Source organism: Bubalus bubalis, chromosome 16 (assembly GCF_019923935.1).
Source record: "Bubalus bubalis isolate 160015118507 breed Murrah chromosome 16, NDDB_SH_1, whole genome shotgun sequence".
Classification (NCBI taxonomy): domain Eukaryota; kingdom Metazoa; phylum Chordata; class Mammalia; order Artiodactyla; family Bovidae; genus Bubalus; species Bubalus bubalis.
In genome coordinates, this window is record NC_059172.1 from 19,184,139 (window position 1) to 19,203,041 (window position 18,903).

At 40.2% G+C, this 18,903-nt stretch overlaps 1 protein-coding gene across 20 annotated transcripts in view; it reads right to left on the bottom strand.

Moving 5' to 3' along the window:
* CD44 (CD44 molecule (Indian blood group)) overlaps positions 1 to 18,903 on the bottom strand; it is an 89,011-nt gene that overhangs the window by 25,052 nt on the left and 45,056 nt on the right. For 6 of the 20 annotated variants that reach the window (XM_025266235.3, XM_025266237.3, XM_044929266.2 and 3 more), the window contains exons 4-5: positions 17,899 to 17,967; positions 15,247 to 15,495 (exon numbers count right to left, since the gene is read on the bottom strand). In XM_025266235.3, coding sequence (XP_025122020.1) covers positions 15,247 to 15,495; positions 17,899 to 17,967 — 318 coding nt within the window. Of the gene's footprint in view, positions 1 to 331; positions 470 to 1,943; positions 2,073 to 5,147; positions 5,265 to 5,745; positions 5,860 to 8,016; positions 8,143 to 15,246; positions 15,496 to 17,898; positions 17,968 to 18,903 lie in introns of all 20 variants that reach the window. The other 14 variants (XM_025266225.3, XM_025266224.3, XM_025266228.3 and 11 more) reach the window with 9 other exon arrangements.

Below are 18,903 nucleotides of genomic sequence, written 5' to 3' on the forward strand. Positions count from 1 at the left end.
TCACTGGATCTATCACTTCATTCTTTTTAAAACCCTGCACTTGGAAGTACATGGAAAAGAAATCTTGAGACTACTCTTCAGAGAAAATGACTTCCATTCCCATCATTTTAGGACTAATCCTTCTTTACTCTCCTGCCAAATTCTCCGCTCTTGCCCAGGACTTCAGATTCAGATGTATATGCATATCAGTCTTACTAAGAAAACTAATTTTGGAAGAAACAAAGTTCTTCTGGAAAGCAGACTGGTCTAAAGCCAAAGGGATACTTCTAGGAAAACAGCCATTTGGCGGCTTTCTAAAACATAATATATAAAAGAGCTCAGAGATTATTACCCATCCTTCTTTTTGTTTGATGATCTCGCCCCATTGGATGCGAGACTGGGTCGAAGACATAAGTCCAGGAACTGTCCTCTTGGCTCTGCGTTGTCACTCTTTGATGTGGATGGCTGACGTGCGTTGAGGCTGTTGTGACTATGCAGTTTAAGCAATTATCAAAGTGTTAGTTGACATCTAGCCAGGGATACACTGATTTTTTTTTTTTAAGACTATATTCTCTACTCAAGACAACGAAACCGTCTTCTGGGTCTAGAGGGCCAGGAAGTTGCATAAATGCAGAAAGTTTTAGCAGGTACAGTTTCATTCATGCTCATTTTCCCTGGCAATCAGCATGTGAACTAGAGGATGCAAAAGCATAATAACTTCTCTAGTGGGTAGATGAGAAGTTATAGTAAAGATGGAGGAGAAATAGTTCTTCACCCACACCACATTGCCACCATCCCTGGAAGGAGGAACTGCAGGAGTCCAAACACACGAGATCATGCCTAGACAACCACATCCCGGTGAAACGCACATGAGGCCGGTAGAGATGCAGGGAAGGAGTCAGGTAACAGCGTCCCCACCCCCCAGACAGACAGGAGAGTCAATGCCATTCATCTCAAAAGCATGAATGGACTCCATTAGAAGCAGTACCACCCAACAGTGAGATTATGGCACCAGTGACATAAGAATGCAGCACGTGCTTTGGCTTCATTCTGAGCCAATGAAGACGCAGAGGTAGAAAAGATGACAATCGTGACCCTTGGCAACAGCCACATCATACAGCCAGTCACTGAATTCATCCTCTGGCAGCTACGAATCCAGAAGCTGCCACACACCGGAAGAAAATCATGCATCATATCCTATTTTGCAAATGGAAACACAGGAATATTTCCCACTGCTATCAAGTAAGGATATGGAATTCACATTCTTTTACAAGATAGCATGCATTTCAAGGCTTCCATCACGCATGCATAGGAGCTGGCAGAGTGAAGTTATCAGGCAACACTTAGAAATGACAAGAGATGACAAGATTTGACTCCAATCTCCCCAATTCCACAGTTCAAGTATAGAGGTGGGTTTTTTTTTTTTTTAATTTAAGAAGAAACTATTGTATATTCGAGGAGAAATCTCCAAATAGACATGACAAAAGGCCAAATGACACCAGACAGGTGTTTGTCTCAAAATGTCTGGCTCCGTTTCTTCAACTACTGAGGGTTTTCTGACCAAAAGCCTTCTAACAAGCCCAGTATTTTACAGAACTGTGTTGTAAAGCCTGGACCCACATCATGGAGAAGATTCCCTTACAAAAGAAAAGGTAGTATTGTATACGATCAGAGTCTCTTCTACAGTCTCCCCAGGGGATGCCGACATTAGATCCGAAAGTGACACGCTCAAGGACATATTCTCTGTGTCTCCTTTCTGTGTCTGTATCCATTTCTGTTCAGGGGATTTATTATGAGCAGTTAAGGGCTGGCTCTGTGACCATGTGACTGCATGGTCATTGATTAAGAGACTGTAACATCTTGTGACAATTATTTCCAATTTTTCTTGTTCACTGTCTTTAATGCCCAGCATTTAACACCCGAGGAAATTTTCACCCATGTCTGCCTGTGAAACCATGCATTACCAGTTGTCCCTGCTGTTGAATGAGAGTCTTCTTTTGGTGTGTGGGGAAATTCCCCAGGCCTTCCACTCTCAAACCACTGCTCTTTCTGGGTAGCTGTTTCTTCTGCTGTATTAGTAGTGGGTGCCTGGGCTGTGAGAAGAATGTCCATGGTGAGCTGTTATTGTTCAATTACTTTCCTTACCAACACATAGCTTTCTACCTATACATATCCATCAACACATATACAAGTGGGACAGGAGGCAGAAAGGGACAGCAAGAAAGAGAGAGACCACTGGTAACTCTGAAAGGGATATCAGAAATCAGATGGCCTTTAGTCTTTAGACTTTAGTCTAAATCCTTTAGTCTTTAAATCCTTTAGTCTTTCAGGTGAGACAACTGGGGCCCAGAGAAGTTGTGATTTGCTCAAAATCACATAGCCAGATGGGCACAAAGTTATAACTAGATCACAGTCTATGAATTCCTAGTATTATTCTCATTTTACTAGAGTTGATGGCCTCACATACCCTGCCTGAAAGAACTGTTCATTCAAAAAATTAACCTCTTGTCTTCAGTGATTTGAGGGGGAGGAGTATATTATATAACAATCTATGATGAGATCAGCCTAGTAGGAAGCCTTCTCAAATAGTGGTCACATGACTCACATCGCACGCACTGGGAAATGTACCGGCAGCGCATTTGCCCAGCATGAAAGATGCTGGGAATGATTGAGATGTTATTCCACTGACATGTTACGAGGTTATGTCTATGGAGCCTCTAAGCTTGTCAAAATCACGTTTTAACAAATTTAATTCAGTGGAAGAAAACTCTTCTAGCCAATGTTTGACATTATCTAAAACCTTTCTAACCAGTGTTTGTCTTTTTAAGAGTGTGTGACAGGCTTAAAATTTCAAGCACTCAATGTTGTAATTGTCTAGTTTTAAAAAAGACAAAATGAATGAAATAAAATTGTACCAGGGTGCCTTTGGGAAGAATCAGAAAGTCATTGACATTTTCATCCATTGTGACTAACACTGAAGTTCTGTTCATCAAGAAAATGAGAGTGTTAAATACTGTACATTAACTATACCTCAATAAAAAAAGGAAAAGAGACTGTATAAACTTGCCAGGCTGAAGTACAGTTTGCAACTTGTAAAACTAGTTCATTTCATTATTTTAGAAAATAATGTGTGTGACTTGACAACAGAAAAGACATTTAAAAAAATAAAACTTACTGCCCTCATTTTACCCTTGCATTGGCCAAAACATTCCTGAAGTTAACAGGTTATCCAGAGGGAGAGGAAAAAAATAAAAATCTTAGGTTTTACCTCCCCTGATTAAAAAACTACCTCCTGACAAATAATGAAGATAGAAACAACACTGGATGTAATTACCAAAAAAAGAAAAAAAGAAAATTTAACCCAAATATAAACTGCTTAAAGTCAAAAAGAAAAGAAAAGAAAAAGAAAAAAATGCACACACTATTCTGTACTCTTTCTACCACTATCTTTATAAACAGAATGATCCTTTAAATAGCCAGTAACCCTCTGTTGTTTTCAATATATGGGTTAGCAGACTATAGGATTTCCATTGCAAATACAAAGATTGACTCTCTTCTAGAAGCTGTAGATATTTTTTTGATAAAGCCTAGAAATCGCCAGCCAGAATCACTTGATGTTTTGCAAGTCCTCATAAAAGAATCGCTGAAGCAGCTGCCACTCTGTGTTAAGTTTTGTTATATCCTGTTTTTCAGCTACCCTCCAGTATTCATGCCCCTCCCCCACTACTTTTTGACAATAGGCTCATTAATTCCCAGCCTCTTAAATAGTACAAACTTAAATAATACAAACTTTCAGGTACAAACTGTCTTAATAATTTCTAAGATAAACTATTAGGACCCAAAGGGACTGGTACAGAATCCCATTCTGAAGAAATTTCTGTTTCTTATTTATTTCTCTTGTGTCTGTTTCTTATTTCATTAGACTCTTTGTTAACTCAGCGCATAATCCTCATGTGTATATCAAATCTACTGTGGTCAATAATGAGACGCAGGCCTGTTGGGTGTATTCAGTACAATGCTCTGTGCTGAGCTTAGTAGCTTCCAGCTCTTTGCGACCCCCTGGACCGAAGCCCGCCAGGCTCCTCTGTCCATGGTGATTCTCCAGGCAACAATATCCGAGTACTGGAGTGGGTTGCCATTTCCTTCTTCAGGGAATCTTTCCAACTCAGGAATCAAACCCAGGTCTCCTGCATTGTGAGTAGATTCTTTACTGTCCAAGCCACCAGGGAAGGTCACAATGCTCAGGATGTTCAGTCCTAATCTATTCAGTCCTAGCTGATGTCTGAAAGTTTCTTTTTTGTCTGAAGACATCTTCAAACCATGGATTCCCAAACTCCTTTGGCTTTTAGTGATTGTTTCTTACATTTTTTGCTTTTGGAGTGTTTAAGGCTATAAGAACCATGGTTGAACCATAATTTCTATAATGCTACGAGCTGTTATCCTAAATTAAAGCTTCTTTTATACCAAATATAGGCATCTCTGAGAGAGAGACAAAAAAAGAAGAGAATATACTTACTTCTTTTTTGTCCTATCCTCATAGGCCAGTAGAAAGACTTGAAATTGCTTTAGGAAACCTGAGATGTTTGCATATAAGTAAAAATAACAGCATCAAAGCCTTCCCCAAATTACCCTGAGCTTAAAAACAGAAAAAGAACAGTCAAGGAATTCAAATATAGTCCATCTAAGTGACTGTCTTTCCTCCCAAGAGGACAAGGGAGGTGTTTCTACAATGGGGTGAGAAACAGAATGTGAAAAAGAAGCTGGATTTCTCAAAGATCTTTACAGAAAGCAAAGAGTTCCCAAGATCCTTGCACTTGTCACCCTTTCTTTTTACATGCCACTGCTAAGCACCGAAAGAACACACGCTCCTTCAGACATTTCCGTAAAAACACACAAACTCCCCAAATGGAGCCTCTGGGAATCTTTAACACAAAAAAACCGTATCTTAGATAGTTTTAAACATTTTGGCCTTTTGGGCAACTTGACAAGTTAGTATTTTTAATTCCCATTTCTAAGAAACCATGTGCAGATTTGGCAGCTTTTTATGCTCTGGGGATAAAAGAAATTACTGTGTGGAGATAGAAGATGTAGCCAATGTCTTTTCCCTACTCTCTGGAGTGACTTCACTACTCAACTAAACCAGAACTGCTGATTGCCATCCTTCTTACTTGTGCTTGTAGAATGCGAGGTCTCCTCTTCATCATGATACCCATGGTGACTGCTAGAGGAGTGTGGTTCCTGGGTCCAGCTTTCTCCGTAAGCACTGGTGCTACTTCTGTCCACATCTGTCATGATGATGGTTATATACATTGTGACTTTTTATCAACCAGTTTTTGATGGTTCTGTTTGTTTTTTTTTTTCATTAAAGTATGTGCCATCTAATGGTTCAATGTCTAAGTAGTACCTCGGAGCATCAACTCTTAATACTTTTGCGTGATATCGCTAATCTCTCCCAAGAGAAAACCAAAGTCCATAGAATTTTGTCAAGGGCAGCCCCGCAAACTATTTTAATATGTTCAGTTTTATAATGAAGCAATGTAAAATATCTTATGCCCAGATGATATAATTGACAAATGACTCAAGCTGAATGGAAGTTCAAGCTTCAAGTTTCAAGTTTCAATCAAGTTTCAAGCTCATGAAAGTTCATTAAGAATTTGTGATGAAATATTAACTAAATTTCCCCACTGTGTCCTGATGATTGACATTTGCAGCACCAAAGACTTTGAGGGGGAAAAAAAAAATCTTTAAGTATGCGTAACGCATTACCAGTCATCCTTGTGGTTGTCTGAAGTGATGCTTCTGGATTCGAATGGTCTGGGTTCCTTGGGATCCAATTCTGGTTCTCTTGTGGGCGGGTAAAAACCCGTGGTGTGGTTGAAACTGTGACAATGATGATTCAAGTAATTAGGAGAACGTTATTTCTTGAGCCTTAACCATTTGTTTTGTACATTTCTCCCTTCTGTAGTCTACAGAGTCATTCATCTATACCAGGCTGTATAGATGGTAGAGCAGAAACGAAGGGACAGTGGAGAGTGGCTTCAGCTTTGACTCAGCCATACTGTTAAGTATCTCAGTGTCCTTCGCATTCTGTCAGAGAACACGTGGAGGTCAGAACATGAGATCTCCTGGAGAAAGCAGCCAAAGAAGCTGCAGCAGGAGGAAGGACAGCTTTGAAAACACCAGCCCTCCACCGAGGAGAACCAAAGACATCAACGCGTTGCACGTCCATGCAGTCTGTAACAACCCTCTGCACTTGAAAACCCAAGGAATCTCTAACACCGACAGGCGTGCTTACAGTAGATGCTCGAGCTGAAGAGTAGATGATTGAAAGTTATGCCGTGATGACCACTTTACTTCGTTAGTAGCACGATGGGGAAAGAAACACCCTAGGAGCCAGAGCTTTCCTACTGACGATTCAAAGGCAGAATATCTACCTAGAACAGCCATGTGATGAGCTATGTATTTCTGAATATTTATCAAACACCTCAGAAATTCTCATCAAATACAGAGCATTTCATGAGCAAGCCATTCATAGCCAATGAAAAGAAAACCAAGATGCGTACATTCAGTAGGAAAAACCATAGGTAGCCAACCACCATTGCAGGAGCACCCCTAAAATAAAAAGAAGCAGACATCCACCACTGCCCTGATATTATCACCCCCAAACATGACAGGGCTGGAAGAAGAGACGCACACGACAGAAGAATCATGACAAAATCAGAACCAACGTCTTTTGGAAAGGTTATTTGCAAATCCATCCTAATTTTTTCAAACTTTATTTTGATACCCAAATAATACAAAACTCTTTTCAGAATGATAATACTATTGGATTTTATTTCACAAGTTAATAAAATCAGGTAAAATCATGAACTACGTTCTCAATTAGTATGAAAAACTGGCAGTTATCATACCCCAATAGAAGGAAGTGGGCATTCAGCTCAATTAAGTGCATAGGTGCCAAGAAGAAAAGTGAGCTGAGATGGAAAACTATGCCGCAGACATGAAACAATATCAAGGGAAGCTCCCCCCTGGAGCCTGAGCGTACAATTTATTTTCAGGTTGATCTGTCTGGCTTGCCATTTAAGAGGGTTTAGTTTCTCAAGTATCAAGACCACATCTTTCCCGATGCCCAACCTAGAAGATATGGCTATATCCTGAACCCAACAGACAGTATAATAGTAAAGCTACAGTGTTTTGAGGGTATTTGGTATTCTCTCTGAAGTTACTAAAGAGAGCTCCCTTGTTAGTTTCTAAGCTCTGCAGCGGTGTCCAGCTAAGGAATACAGCTTAGATATAAAGCATATAGTTCACCTCAAGTATTTGCTGTACTGATGTCATATACTCAAATGCCTTCAGGCCTAAGCTATTCTTCTGGACCCCTTCCTCCTGGGATGCTATACTTTTGGGGATGAAGTTCTCAGGTTCAAATAGGACAGACTGGAATTCGGTGCCCTGAGAGAACTCATTTAGCACACCAAAGGCACATCTTCTCTTTTAAAAAAAAAGGCAGAGCTGTGATGGAGTCAGTTTCAGCAATCTCATCTCATTCAGCAGTATCTTAGCTCATGAACAGGTAAGTATAGGAAACTCAGTTACTGGCAGAGTATTAGACCAATTTTTGATTTTTTAAAGGAACTTTCAGCTCAATTTCCATCTCTATTCTCAAAAAAGTTTTATAACTGTCACAAACTTGGATACTATGATGCAATGGCTTTACTATTTGTCTTTAATAATTGGCACTGTCATGTTATAGCTCAGCTTTAACACATAAATAAACAAAACAGGAAGGATTTACATGAGGCATTGAGAATTTTATAAAAGATTTCCCCCATGTCTCCTCCAAAGATATTTTGGCTTCCATTAAAAAAAAAATCAGTTTCTTCCTTCATAATCTCATCAAGGCATAACTAACCTGTGATCACAGGCTTATGCTCATTTCTCATATTAACTATTTCCCAAGAAAGATCCTATCGGGCATCACTCAGATTAATGGATAAGCCTGGCACAGATGGTTCTATAGGAATTGATTATTCTTACTGGTGCTGGAGATAAAATCTTCATCATCATCAATGCCTGATCCAGAATAACTGGGGTGTCTGTCTCTTTCATCTTCATTTTCTTCAGTTGGCTCCCAGCCTGCTGAGATGATACTTGAATCCGTACCTGTTGTGGTGACTTGCGTTAGTAGCTGAGCTGAATGCCAAGTGACCCATTTCACAAAGGAAGAAAAACAGGCACAGAACGTACATCGAATTCCCAAGATTATAAGAAAGAAGTGAGAGATTTGACTTCTATACGCCAAACTGTTATATTCTGGTCTCAAGCTAATGTATAGATCTAAAGACAATTGGGTATGATCTTTACAATGGAGTACTCTTTTCAAGGAAGTTAAAAGAATAAATATAGACATAACCTTGCCAAAGAAGTAAAAGAGAAAAACGCCGATTAACTCCCCCATGCTTTCAGATGCATTTATTATTAAGCATACACCATGAAAGCTAGGCTGTCAAGAACAGAATAAAAAAGTTTCACATGTGCCTATTTGTTGGGTTAAGCCACGTTCAGTAATACCTTGGAATCTAAACACATGTCAGTCATTTCTAAAAATCCCTCAGTTGTATTCACAATGTGCTATTCATCCAGCTATTAGATTTGATCTTCTCTAGCATTTGATTTCTGTAACTCTGAACGCAAATGAAAGCTACACTGTGTTCCCAACATTATTTTGGCATACAACCAGAAAACTGATGAGAAGCCCTCACTCCGCAACCAAAAGTAGCCCCCGCTTGCCGCAACTAGAGAAAGCCTGTGAGAAACAAGGAAGACTCTGTGCAGCTAAATAGATAAACACATAAATAGAAACAAAAAGGTGATAATCAGAACTATCCACCAATGAGCTTTTACAGAAAGTATTATATCCCTCACCATCAGAAAGATCTTTTTGCAGAGAAATTGTGTACGAGATTAGATGATTAGAAATGTTGACTGAACAAGACATTGATCCTCTCCACATACGACGCTGATGCTGGGAAAGACTGAAGGCAGAAGGAGAAGAGGGTGTCCGAGGATGAGACGGCTGGATGGCAGCACCAGTGCGATGGACATGAACTTGGGCAAACTCTGGGAGATGGTGAGGGGCAGGGAGGCCTGGTGTGCTGCAGTCCATGGGCTCGCAAAGAGTCGGACACAACTGGGCAACTAACAAATAACAGTCTGTGCTTCTAAAATCCAGCTCTTCGGAGTTCCAGCCTTCACCTTCTTCGCCTTCTACCCTCTATCTTGGTCAACCAATATCATCCTCCAAGAATCTAGGGTGTGATACATCTGCCCGCAGCCTCAGAGACATAGCCCCAACAATATCAGACATGTGGCAGACGGGCAGCTGAGGTGAAAGCCTGGAAGAGATGCCATTCCACTTTTCTCCAGTTAGAGTCCAAATTCCCAAACAGTGTTGCCCATGGTTACTTGTACATCAATGCTAGATTTTGCAAAGCAGAACAGAACATTTTGAGACTCAGTTTTTGAAAATAGAATACTCAATCAGGAAAGACAAACTGAAGTGACCCAATGATCTCACTAACAAGACTAGAAGCCAGAGTCTTGATTGGAAACTTCCAAAGACTGCCATTTCTGTAGCCATGATGTGTGTCAGAAGAATAGTAGAAAATAGTGCTATGTGCTAAGTCACTTCAGTAGTGTCCAGCTCTTTGCGACCCTATGGACTGTAGCACACCAAGCTCCTCTCTCCATGGGATTTCCCAGGTGAGATATACTGGACTGGGTTGACATTTCCTTCCCCAGGGGATCTTCCCAGCCCAGAGATCGAACCCACATCTCTTATGTCTCCAGCAATGGCAGGCAAATTCTTCACCACTAGTGCCAGAAAACAGTAGATACAAAAACTGAGCAAAGTTCAAGCAGAGAGGCTGAAACCATCATTAAATCCCCCAATACAATAGTAAGGCGAATTAGACTTCTTTTTTCTAGCTATCAAGAGAGCCCAGAAGTGGTCCAAGGAGAAGTACTGACAAGACCTTTTCCTTCACAACATTTGTCTGATGAAGATAAACCTTGTAAACATTTTAAAAATACCATTATTTAAATTGTGCATTCAATCTCTCCCCCACCCCTCCAATGTTATCTTAATCACTATCATATGCAATCATAACATAATATCAGTACTATTTTCCTTACAGGAATATTTGTCAAAATAAAAAATACAGTTTATTTAGTCTTATAAGCTAAGCAATTGTAAAGGATCTTTTTTATAACTCTTCTTCTGAATTAAAAAAGTTCTAATTATTTTGATATATGGTCATATCCTCCAACAACAAAAGTTAGTAAATGAAGATATGCTAACAACATCCCATTGTTACACACTTGGAATCTTTTCCCACAAAAACTCTTAAGTCAAAACACTTTACAGCTACTTAGAATGAATAGTCAAACATCCAGGGAGCTTGTTAGAAGCCTAGATTTTGACATCAAGCACAGGTCACTTCCTACACTTTACAGTTGAGGTAGCAGATGTCCAAACAATTGTCCGGGGCCTACACTTTCCATCTGTTAATCAGTATTTTCCTCTGTTATTATTATTGGCTGTGTTAATTAGATCAGCGGAAACTAGGAATATGCATTTTCTAATAGACTTCTTTTAAGAGGATGTGTTCTGATTGAATCTCTTAATCAAAGATCTGAAGGAAAAATAATTCTGATTCTAGGTGCATGTTGCCAGAAGGGAAACAAGTAGGACATTGAGCAGAATCCAGTCGTGTCCCCAGATCCACTGGCCTCTCTATTAAACCAAATGGTGCCAGATTCTGTTCTCCCTAAGGATGGTGACAGAGCATCAGAAGGAAATTTTGACATAATAATGAGGTCTTTTCCCTTAATACTGAAAGGCTTGGCATTCAAGACAACAGAGACGCAAGAGACATAACTGTTTACCTGTCACTGCTGCTGTTTGATCCTGAGTCTTAGGCTGTGAATTACCAAACCAAGACCGTATCCAATGACATTGCTCCTGAGCTGCTGCATGGCGGTTTGAGTACAAAGTTGAAGAAACCGGATCAATTATGAAAACATCATTTAGTGAGGTCTTTCCAGAAAGACTTTACTCCCAGTCCTCTCTATATAAAATGTATGCATATATTATAGAATGAAGATTAGAGAAGATTGAGGCCTGATTTTTATCTTTCCAGGCTCCCCAAATCTCTTAGAATCTTAGGACAACAATCAGAAATGCAAATTCAGTATGCTTATCCATACAGTGTTACTCATTCTTCAAAGGAAGCCCCCTGAATACAGGGTCAGAACAAAATCAAGTAGCAATTTAATAAGCTGTGAGGGAAAAGAGATTTTATATCTACTTGATTAGGTGACCCAGCCATGAACTGGAAGCCTTCTATGTAGCATTTCATAAAGCTGCTTTCATTCATTTATTTTTGGAGTATCTTTAGAGGTGCTTGCTTGTAACTTTTGGATCTTTTTGTCATTTTACCTGAGGAAGCTTGTAATGACAACTAGCATTTCCAAGTTCCGCCCACATTCATTAATCTCAAGTCAAGCTTTATACTTGAGCAGGAACTTTGCAAAGGGTGTATATTCCAAGTGTTGAAATCAGATAAAGATTTCTCAAGAATCCATTTATCACTTTCTGTCGCTTTTAATTCTCATACAGAATGCGTTTTCAGAAAGGAAACAAAAACTTCCCAAGTTAGAGAAATTCTGGATTCTTTTCAAATTAGAGGAAGGATAATTGCCATTTTGCAATTTTGAAATCTCCCACTTGATTCTCAAGTTGGACTTGAGTCCAGACTGTTTCCCTGAAGAATGGCAAAAATCATCAGGATAAACCTCTAAGCCAGTTGAGATTTTTAAAAATCATTTTGAGTCACATACTTCTTTGAAAAGCTAATATAAGTTATGGCTGCTCTCCTCAAAAAAGGGAGCCTATACATACATGTTTTCAAAGTGTTGCATTTTTTTTTCTGGTGGCTCTTGAATACCTTACAGCTTATCATTGAGCCTACTGGAAGCCCATGAGCTCTAGATTAAAAGCTTTAACTCTATACACATTCAGTGTCAACTCCTTACACAGTATGTTCTGTGCTACAAAGAACACATATGCATAAAAGGGACTAGAGAAATAGGAGCCAATTTCACGCCGGATGTGCCAGCTAAACCTGGGTATCCTCCTGGAAAACCTGCAGACAACCCATGCTTAGCTCAGAAACTTTATTAAAGGTACAGAACTCTGGCCACCCTCTCCCTCTAGTACATCCGGTAGAAACCAACAGGAAGTAAACATACAAGAGCAGGACAGAAATAGGCATTATTTCTGTCTTCTGAAAAAGAGGTGTATGAGAGTTGAAGAAACTGTAAACAGCTCTCGCCTAGCCAGCAGAGTTTTCAATCTTCCCCACACAAGTAGACCATGCTAGACCAAAAATAATAATAAATGTATTATATTATATGTTATTATACATATAATAAATATACATGTATATGTAATTATACCCAGAAGACAAGGAGATAAGAGTGTTCCAAGGCAAGAGTCTGCTTCCTGAATTAGTTTAAGTTTCTGGATTCCAAACGATTCCAGATCACCAACAGCAAAAAGTCACCAACAGCAAAAAGGCTGACGACATACCTCCAGGAAGGCGCTTCCAAAAACAACATTTATAATAAAAGGCTTCCTGGAAGTCAAACGCTTCCCAGATGGTCGTTCTCAAGGGCTCTCCCTATTGCCACCCACCAAGGACCCTTAAGGATGGAATCAACCACACAAGCCAAAGATGCACTTCTTGGTGCTCATCCAGCCTTCTTCTTGACCTCTGCCCTCCTCATCCATTAGGGAGGTTTTGTTATCACTCCCTCTCGCTAAGTCCCAACTCTCAGTCCAATAGCTATGACGCTTGGGGATTCTCCTCACTCGGCTTCGAAAATACGGTCTGCTCAGGAACTTATCAGTGCTAATGTTCTCGAGTCTGCCACTTGAACAGGCTACGTTCAAGTTTCCACCTGCTTGTTTTCCTTGACACCGTTCTTTGTGTGAGCTGATTTATTCAGCATTGCCACATTGGATCCTACAACACTCTCGTGACCCTCAGGCTGGCTCTGGACTTACTCTGCTAGACATATAAGTCTCCTCCTACACTACTGAAACTTAGCTAAGTGTTCTGGAAAGAGAAGAGCACAATTCTTTTCTCAACCCAAATGCTAAACTATGTTTTAGTTAAGTAAACATACTTAACCAAATCATTCCCTTGATTTCTGTATAGGAAACAGGCTCCATGAAGGGAGGTCCACCTCTGAGTCCCCAGTAACAAGATCAATGTCTGACTCAGTTCAGTTCAGTCGCTCAGACCTCAAATTTTGGTTGAATGAAAGATGAGGTTACTAATCCTTACTTTTTCCTCAATGTTACCTTCTAATGGTGTTTACCACTGAGTCCCAAGCATTAGACTCGCTTGATACATAGTAGGACTTCAAAAATACGTTTGCTGACTAAGGCAGGAAAGCTATGGTCCTTAAAGGATGTGCCATGAATGTTTATAAAATGTCCTCATTGCCCTTCCTGAGGCACATGTGAAATACTATTTTCTATAGGCTGTTAGCAGCTTAAATGTTAGTTTCATCTGGTTCCCACAAGATACATTTTGTCTTGATTTTCTTCTTTGGAGGGAAATGGTACTTTAAGACTGCCTTGATCTGCTTCCTGCTGAGACCACTAATTGTTGCTTTTGCTAAAACTGCATTCCCTGAACACCTTCTAAGTGGTTACTTTAGAAAGGCAGGGAACTCAGGAAGGAGCAAGTAACTGGCAGCTCCACCTGCTTGGTTTGCAGAAGCTTCTCTCCAGAAGGGTTGTCCAAACCTGGAGGGATAGGGTGGGGAGGGAGGTAGGAGGGGGATTCAGGATGGAGGGCACATATGTTATACTTACGCCGATTCATGTTAATGTATGGCAAAAAAAAAATCACAATATTGTAAGGTAATTATCCTCCAATTAAAACAAATAAATTTTAAAAGCAGGATTGTTCATAGGATTACAGACAATACTGCAATGCAGTCTCCAGAGATCTGGGCAATCATGGGAAATTTGAAAATATCTGCCGTTCGAAATACTTCAAAGAATCTGTGGGGAATGACCGGATCCCAGCTTTATCTGTGCCCCTCCCTCGGCAAGCTGCTAACAGAAATTTAAAACACCATCAAGAAAGTGACCTTACGTTAACTCACAGTGCTCTGACAAATCACCCTGGCTTCTGAAGAATAGAAAAGGGCCCCGTCTTGAGCACTGGCAAACCAGGACATTTCTGCCACACTCTCTGGAGACCAGAATTTCACCCCCCGAGAGCCGCAGCCAGGAGAAAAGATCCACACCATACTAGGAAAGCTGCTCAGGAGGCAGAAGGCCTGTTTGGGTTTGAATAATCCTCCACAGAAGGAACACAGCCAATCTGGAAACCTGTTTTAAAACAAACCGTAGGGGGAAAAGCAAAGAAGGAAGCAGAGAAGACCAGAGGAAGATGTAAACACTTTCCAATGAAAGTGAAACACCTGGGCCAAACCCCAAAGAAACTGCATGTAGAGCCTGAATAGCTGCACTCCAGCAGTCCCAAAGATGAGTTACCACATAACCAAGCAAGTATGAAGAGCCTTCCCCAACCGGCTGGGATATAAAACCCGTAAGTAGATTTAATTTGATCAGATAACTCCTTCAGATACACTCCCTTAGGCCAAAAACAAAGGAATTGTTTAGCAAATCATGAGTGGAGAGTATGACTAATTATTACCCAGTTAACAATATGAATATAAATCAAGTTAAAACCTAAACATATAAAATGAACCTGAAAAAAAAGTAGCAGATGAAATGGTATGCATATTTTATGATCCCGACTTTATGGAAACAATTTTATCCATAAATGGGTAAGAACAAGAAGGGAATGTGCCAAAATGAAACTAGCTTGTGTTATCAGGTCTCAACTGTCAGCATTTCTCTGGGACAAGAGAACAAGGGACGTTCTTCTGAAAAATTTCCTGTACGGTACTTCTTAGAGATGGAAAAAAAAATTTTTTTTTTGTAAGCGGTAGCAGTCAATGATATAGCACACCAACAACTGCTGGAGGCCACCTCCCCAAAGCATGTCACCACCTTCTAGAGACAGACGCTATCCACACGAGTTCATGTCCCTCAGACAGACCAGAGACATCCCTGTGAACGAACTGCTACTGGAAAGCACAGTGACTCATTCTCCTTACTGGTATCCGAGGTATTCTCTGGCTTGCTGGAGACCCAGGGGCTGTCTTGGTCTGGGGACGGGTGCACAGTTGGGAGGTGCGTGTGGAAGATGCTGTAGCCTCCTGAAGTGCTTCTCTCACTGGGGGAGCCGCTGCTCATCTCATCGTCAGGAGGGCTGCTGGGGCTAACGACGCTGGGGTTGATGTCTTCTGGGTTAGTTCTGTATTCGCCTTTCTTGGTATAACGGGTGCCATCACGGTTTACAATAGCTGGAAGACAGGAGCCACTGTCAGAACCTGACAGCTGATGGATTCTGACTATAGGAAAGACGGTGGCTTATCTCATAGTGGCTTCAGAGCTATTCTTATTTTCTATTAAGCAAAACAGCAGCTAACTACGTCTCTAGTGGGGAAGACAAAGTGACTGATGCACTAAGACAGTGAACCCTCCCTGCCCACTCACACACTCTGGAAGTGGGAAAGCGGGGGAGAGGGTGTATTTAGATGTCCCCAGGTTTGAATCCCAGCTTTGTGTGGCTCTAGACAAGGTAGGCAACCCTCTGAGCTTCAGTTTCATCATCTGTAAAATGGGAATGAGACTACCTTCTGTTATAAGCGGTATATGATACATTGTATGGAAAGTACTTAGCCTAGTATTCAAAATAGAGCTGGTGCTCAATAAATGATAATTCTCCTGCCTGGTCCCTATCCTTCCTTCTCAAGTACATGTAATATTCGTTGCTATTAATTCCATCTATTTTGAGAAACTAGGAGACAAAGAGGCAATCAGTCTCATCAGGGAATACAAGACATAACTTCTTTATTAGTACTTTAGTTTATCGAGCTTCACAGATACTGTGTTTTCCACACGGAAGTTTTGTGGAAACTCTTTGTTGTCAGATAATGGTGAGCATTTTTTAGCAATAAAATATTAATTAAGGCACGTACATTTGTTTTAAAAAAAGACAATGCTACTGCACACTTGGATTATAGTATAGTGTAAATGTAACTTCTACATGTGCTGGGAAACTCCCCCAAATTTATTGAAATGTTCGCTTCATTGCAGTGGTCTGGAACCATACCTCTGAGGTATGCAAATCCATGAAGAATTAGATTTTCTTTCTAAGCGGAAAATGTTTCCAGTTTCAATGAACCCCCAGTCCTGGCTAACAAAACAGCATGCTGAAATATTGACAGAGGCGCTGCCATCTGTGAAATTCAACTTGAAATGAGGACACAGGAGTGAATATAAAGATCAAAATCTTTGGTTTAAACAAGAAAATGACTAGAATGACATGAGGAGAAAGAGCGAGAAGGGCTTCCATTCATAGTTCTCTTCTAAATGTGTTGCCTTCAAGTATAAGTCACTCGCTGCACAAGTGTGCATTTAGCTGAAATGATTTTCTACTATGTGCCATGGGCAGGACTAAAGATTCCTTCTGTTTATCTATCTTGTCCAAGTGGAACTATTAATCAAATATAAATTTTAAAAAATCCAAAGTCTCCATCACCCTAATAATTTCACAGACGGAGATCTGATAAAGAAATAGGACCACACTTGAACGGGTCTGGATGTGGAGAGAAACATCTGTTGGGACCAAGGAAATGGGGCATTTATTGAGCATCTACTATGGGCCGGGCATGGATCACATTATCTTTTTAAGTTTCATGACAAATCTTATATGTTGATTCATTACTCAAACGAGAAAACTGAGGCTCAGATCATCCAGACTGTAAAGAACTTGGATTTCACACCAGGCCCGACGCAGACAGAGCACGTCACAGTCGCCGGCCCCCTCTTCTTCCTGTCAGGTACAGGCCAGGGGCAACTTCCTGCCTGTGGGAGCTGGAACTGCACGGGCCAGGAATGATTTTCATCCCCCTGTCACCACGAGCACTCCCGTCACCTTGCACATCGAGGGGTCTGGCTTTTAGGAGGCAGAAATCCAGCCTCCTCATCACTGTCATACTTCTCAAAACATGAGGCTCAGAGGCAATCAGATCAAGTTAACAAGTTAACCTGTTTGAAAGTTCTGGCTGAAATACTGTGTTTTCTGCAGTGTCAACTTCTCAGGATAATCAGGAAGATTTTAGGTCGATATAGTGTAAATAACGTTGAAACACATAAGAAGTTTGCACTCTTATTATCATTTTTAAATACTCCAATTGAATCAAACAGAAAATCTGGGAGGCCAGAATGTCCCTCCCTCTAACACGTATTAATCCCTGCCTCTGAGAAAGGGAACATGGCTCAGACTCAGAGCCTTCAACAGCTAGAATTTAAGAACATTATTTAATTTTTCTTACATTTATATTTATTTCTAAGGTTACCTTTTACTTACAACCAGAAGTGTTGGCTTTCCATTTGGAGTTATATTAATGCTTTTTAAGTAGAAAATAATGGGTTAAATAAAGGAAAAATATCAGGTAAATGACAGTGCTGTGTCCACAGAGATGCCAAAAAATGTGAAAGCAGCTCTCAGGTGACTGATGTTTCAGGAACAATGAATGCATTGGGGTAAACATACAGCAATAAAGGGACAGTAAATTGTAGCCCTGTCGTTAGCCTTAGGGAAATGAGTGCTATTCCATTCAAATATGAAACATAAGAAATGCACCTGATCTTTTCCCCAAGAATGGGAAAACTCAGCCAAGGTGAGAAGAGATACATACTTATGGTAATTGGTCCTTCAAAGGCATTGGGCAGGTCCGTGACTGATGTACAGTCTTCTCCAGGTGGAGCTATGAAGTAGAAAACAAAAAAAGACATGAGAACGCTAAAAAACAGAAGCATAATTGATGTTCATTTCTCTTTGCTAGGATGACTTTTGCTATAACTTATCCCAGATCATTTTCTTAAACTTGACCAAGTCACCTAGGAACTTCTCTGACCTTGGTGATGCATTTTTTCACTTTTATTTTACTTCATACATCTTTGGAAGGTCCCCACACCAACATATCCATTCATTAACAAATGTATATGCTCTATACCAAGCATTATAGAAGGCTGGTTGATACAATGGTAGTAAGATACACATGGTCTTTCTTTACTGAGGCATACATTAGAAGTTATTTTTTAAATTTGTTATTATAAAAACAGGGGAAACACTGCAAAAAATGTTATCTGCAGAAACAATGGAAAAACATGGCTGACAAATGCAATCAAATACTTATCAACATGAACAGCATGAGACTCTAAAGACTATAATAATCCACATAGAACTTACTTGGTAGGAATGTTTTTTTAAAAAACCAATCTTTTGTCTTTTTATTAATGTATTAGTTAATGCATTTAACTAATCGCCTAAGTGCCTACTCTGAATAAAATACTTCTAACTATACAGCTTCTGAGGTTGTTCACCTTTGGTCCAGGTGCCCAGAATATTTTCTGAGGCTTCTGTTTTAGCTTATTATCATCACAGACACTTCTGACTTCCTTTTCTTCTTCCTTCCATTTATCTTCTACTTCCTCCCTTCTTTGGGAATAATGATTTCTGACTGTACGTTGGGCCTACCTGATCACCCATAGATGTTATGAGAGCAGCTCTTTGAAAAGCACTGTCTAATGCCCTTTGAAAGCAAACTCTGACAGTTTCCCCCTGCCAGCCATCCCTTGAGTACTGTAGGAAGCCTGCAGAATGCTTTAACCAATGGTTCCATTCCTGCCCAAATGCTCTA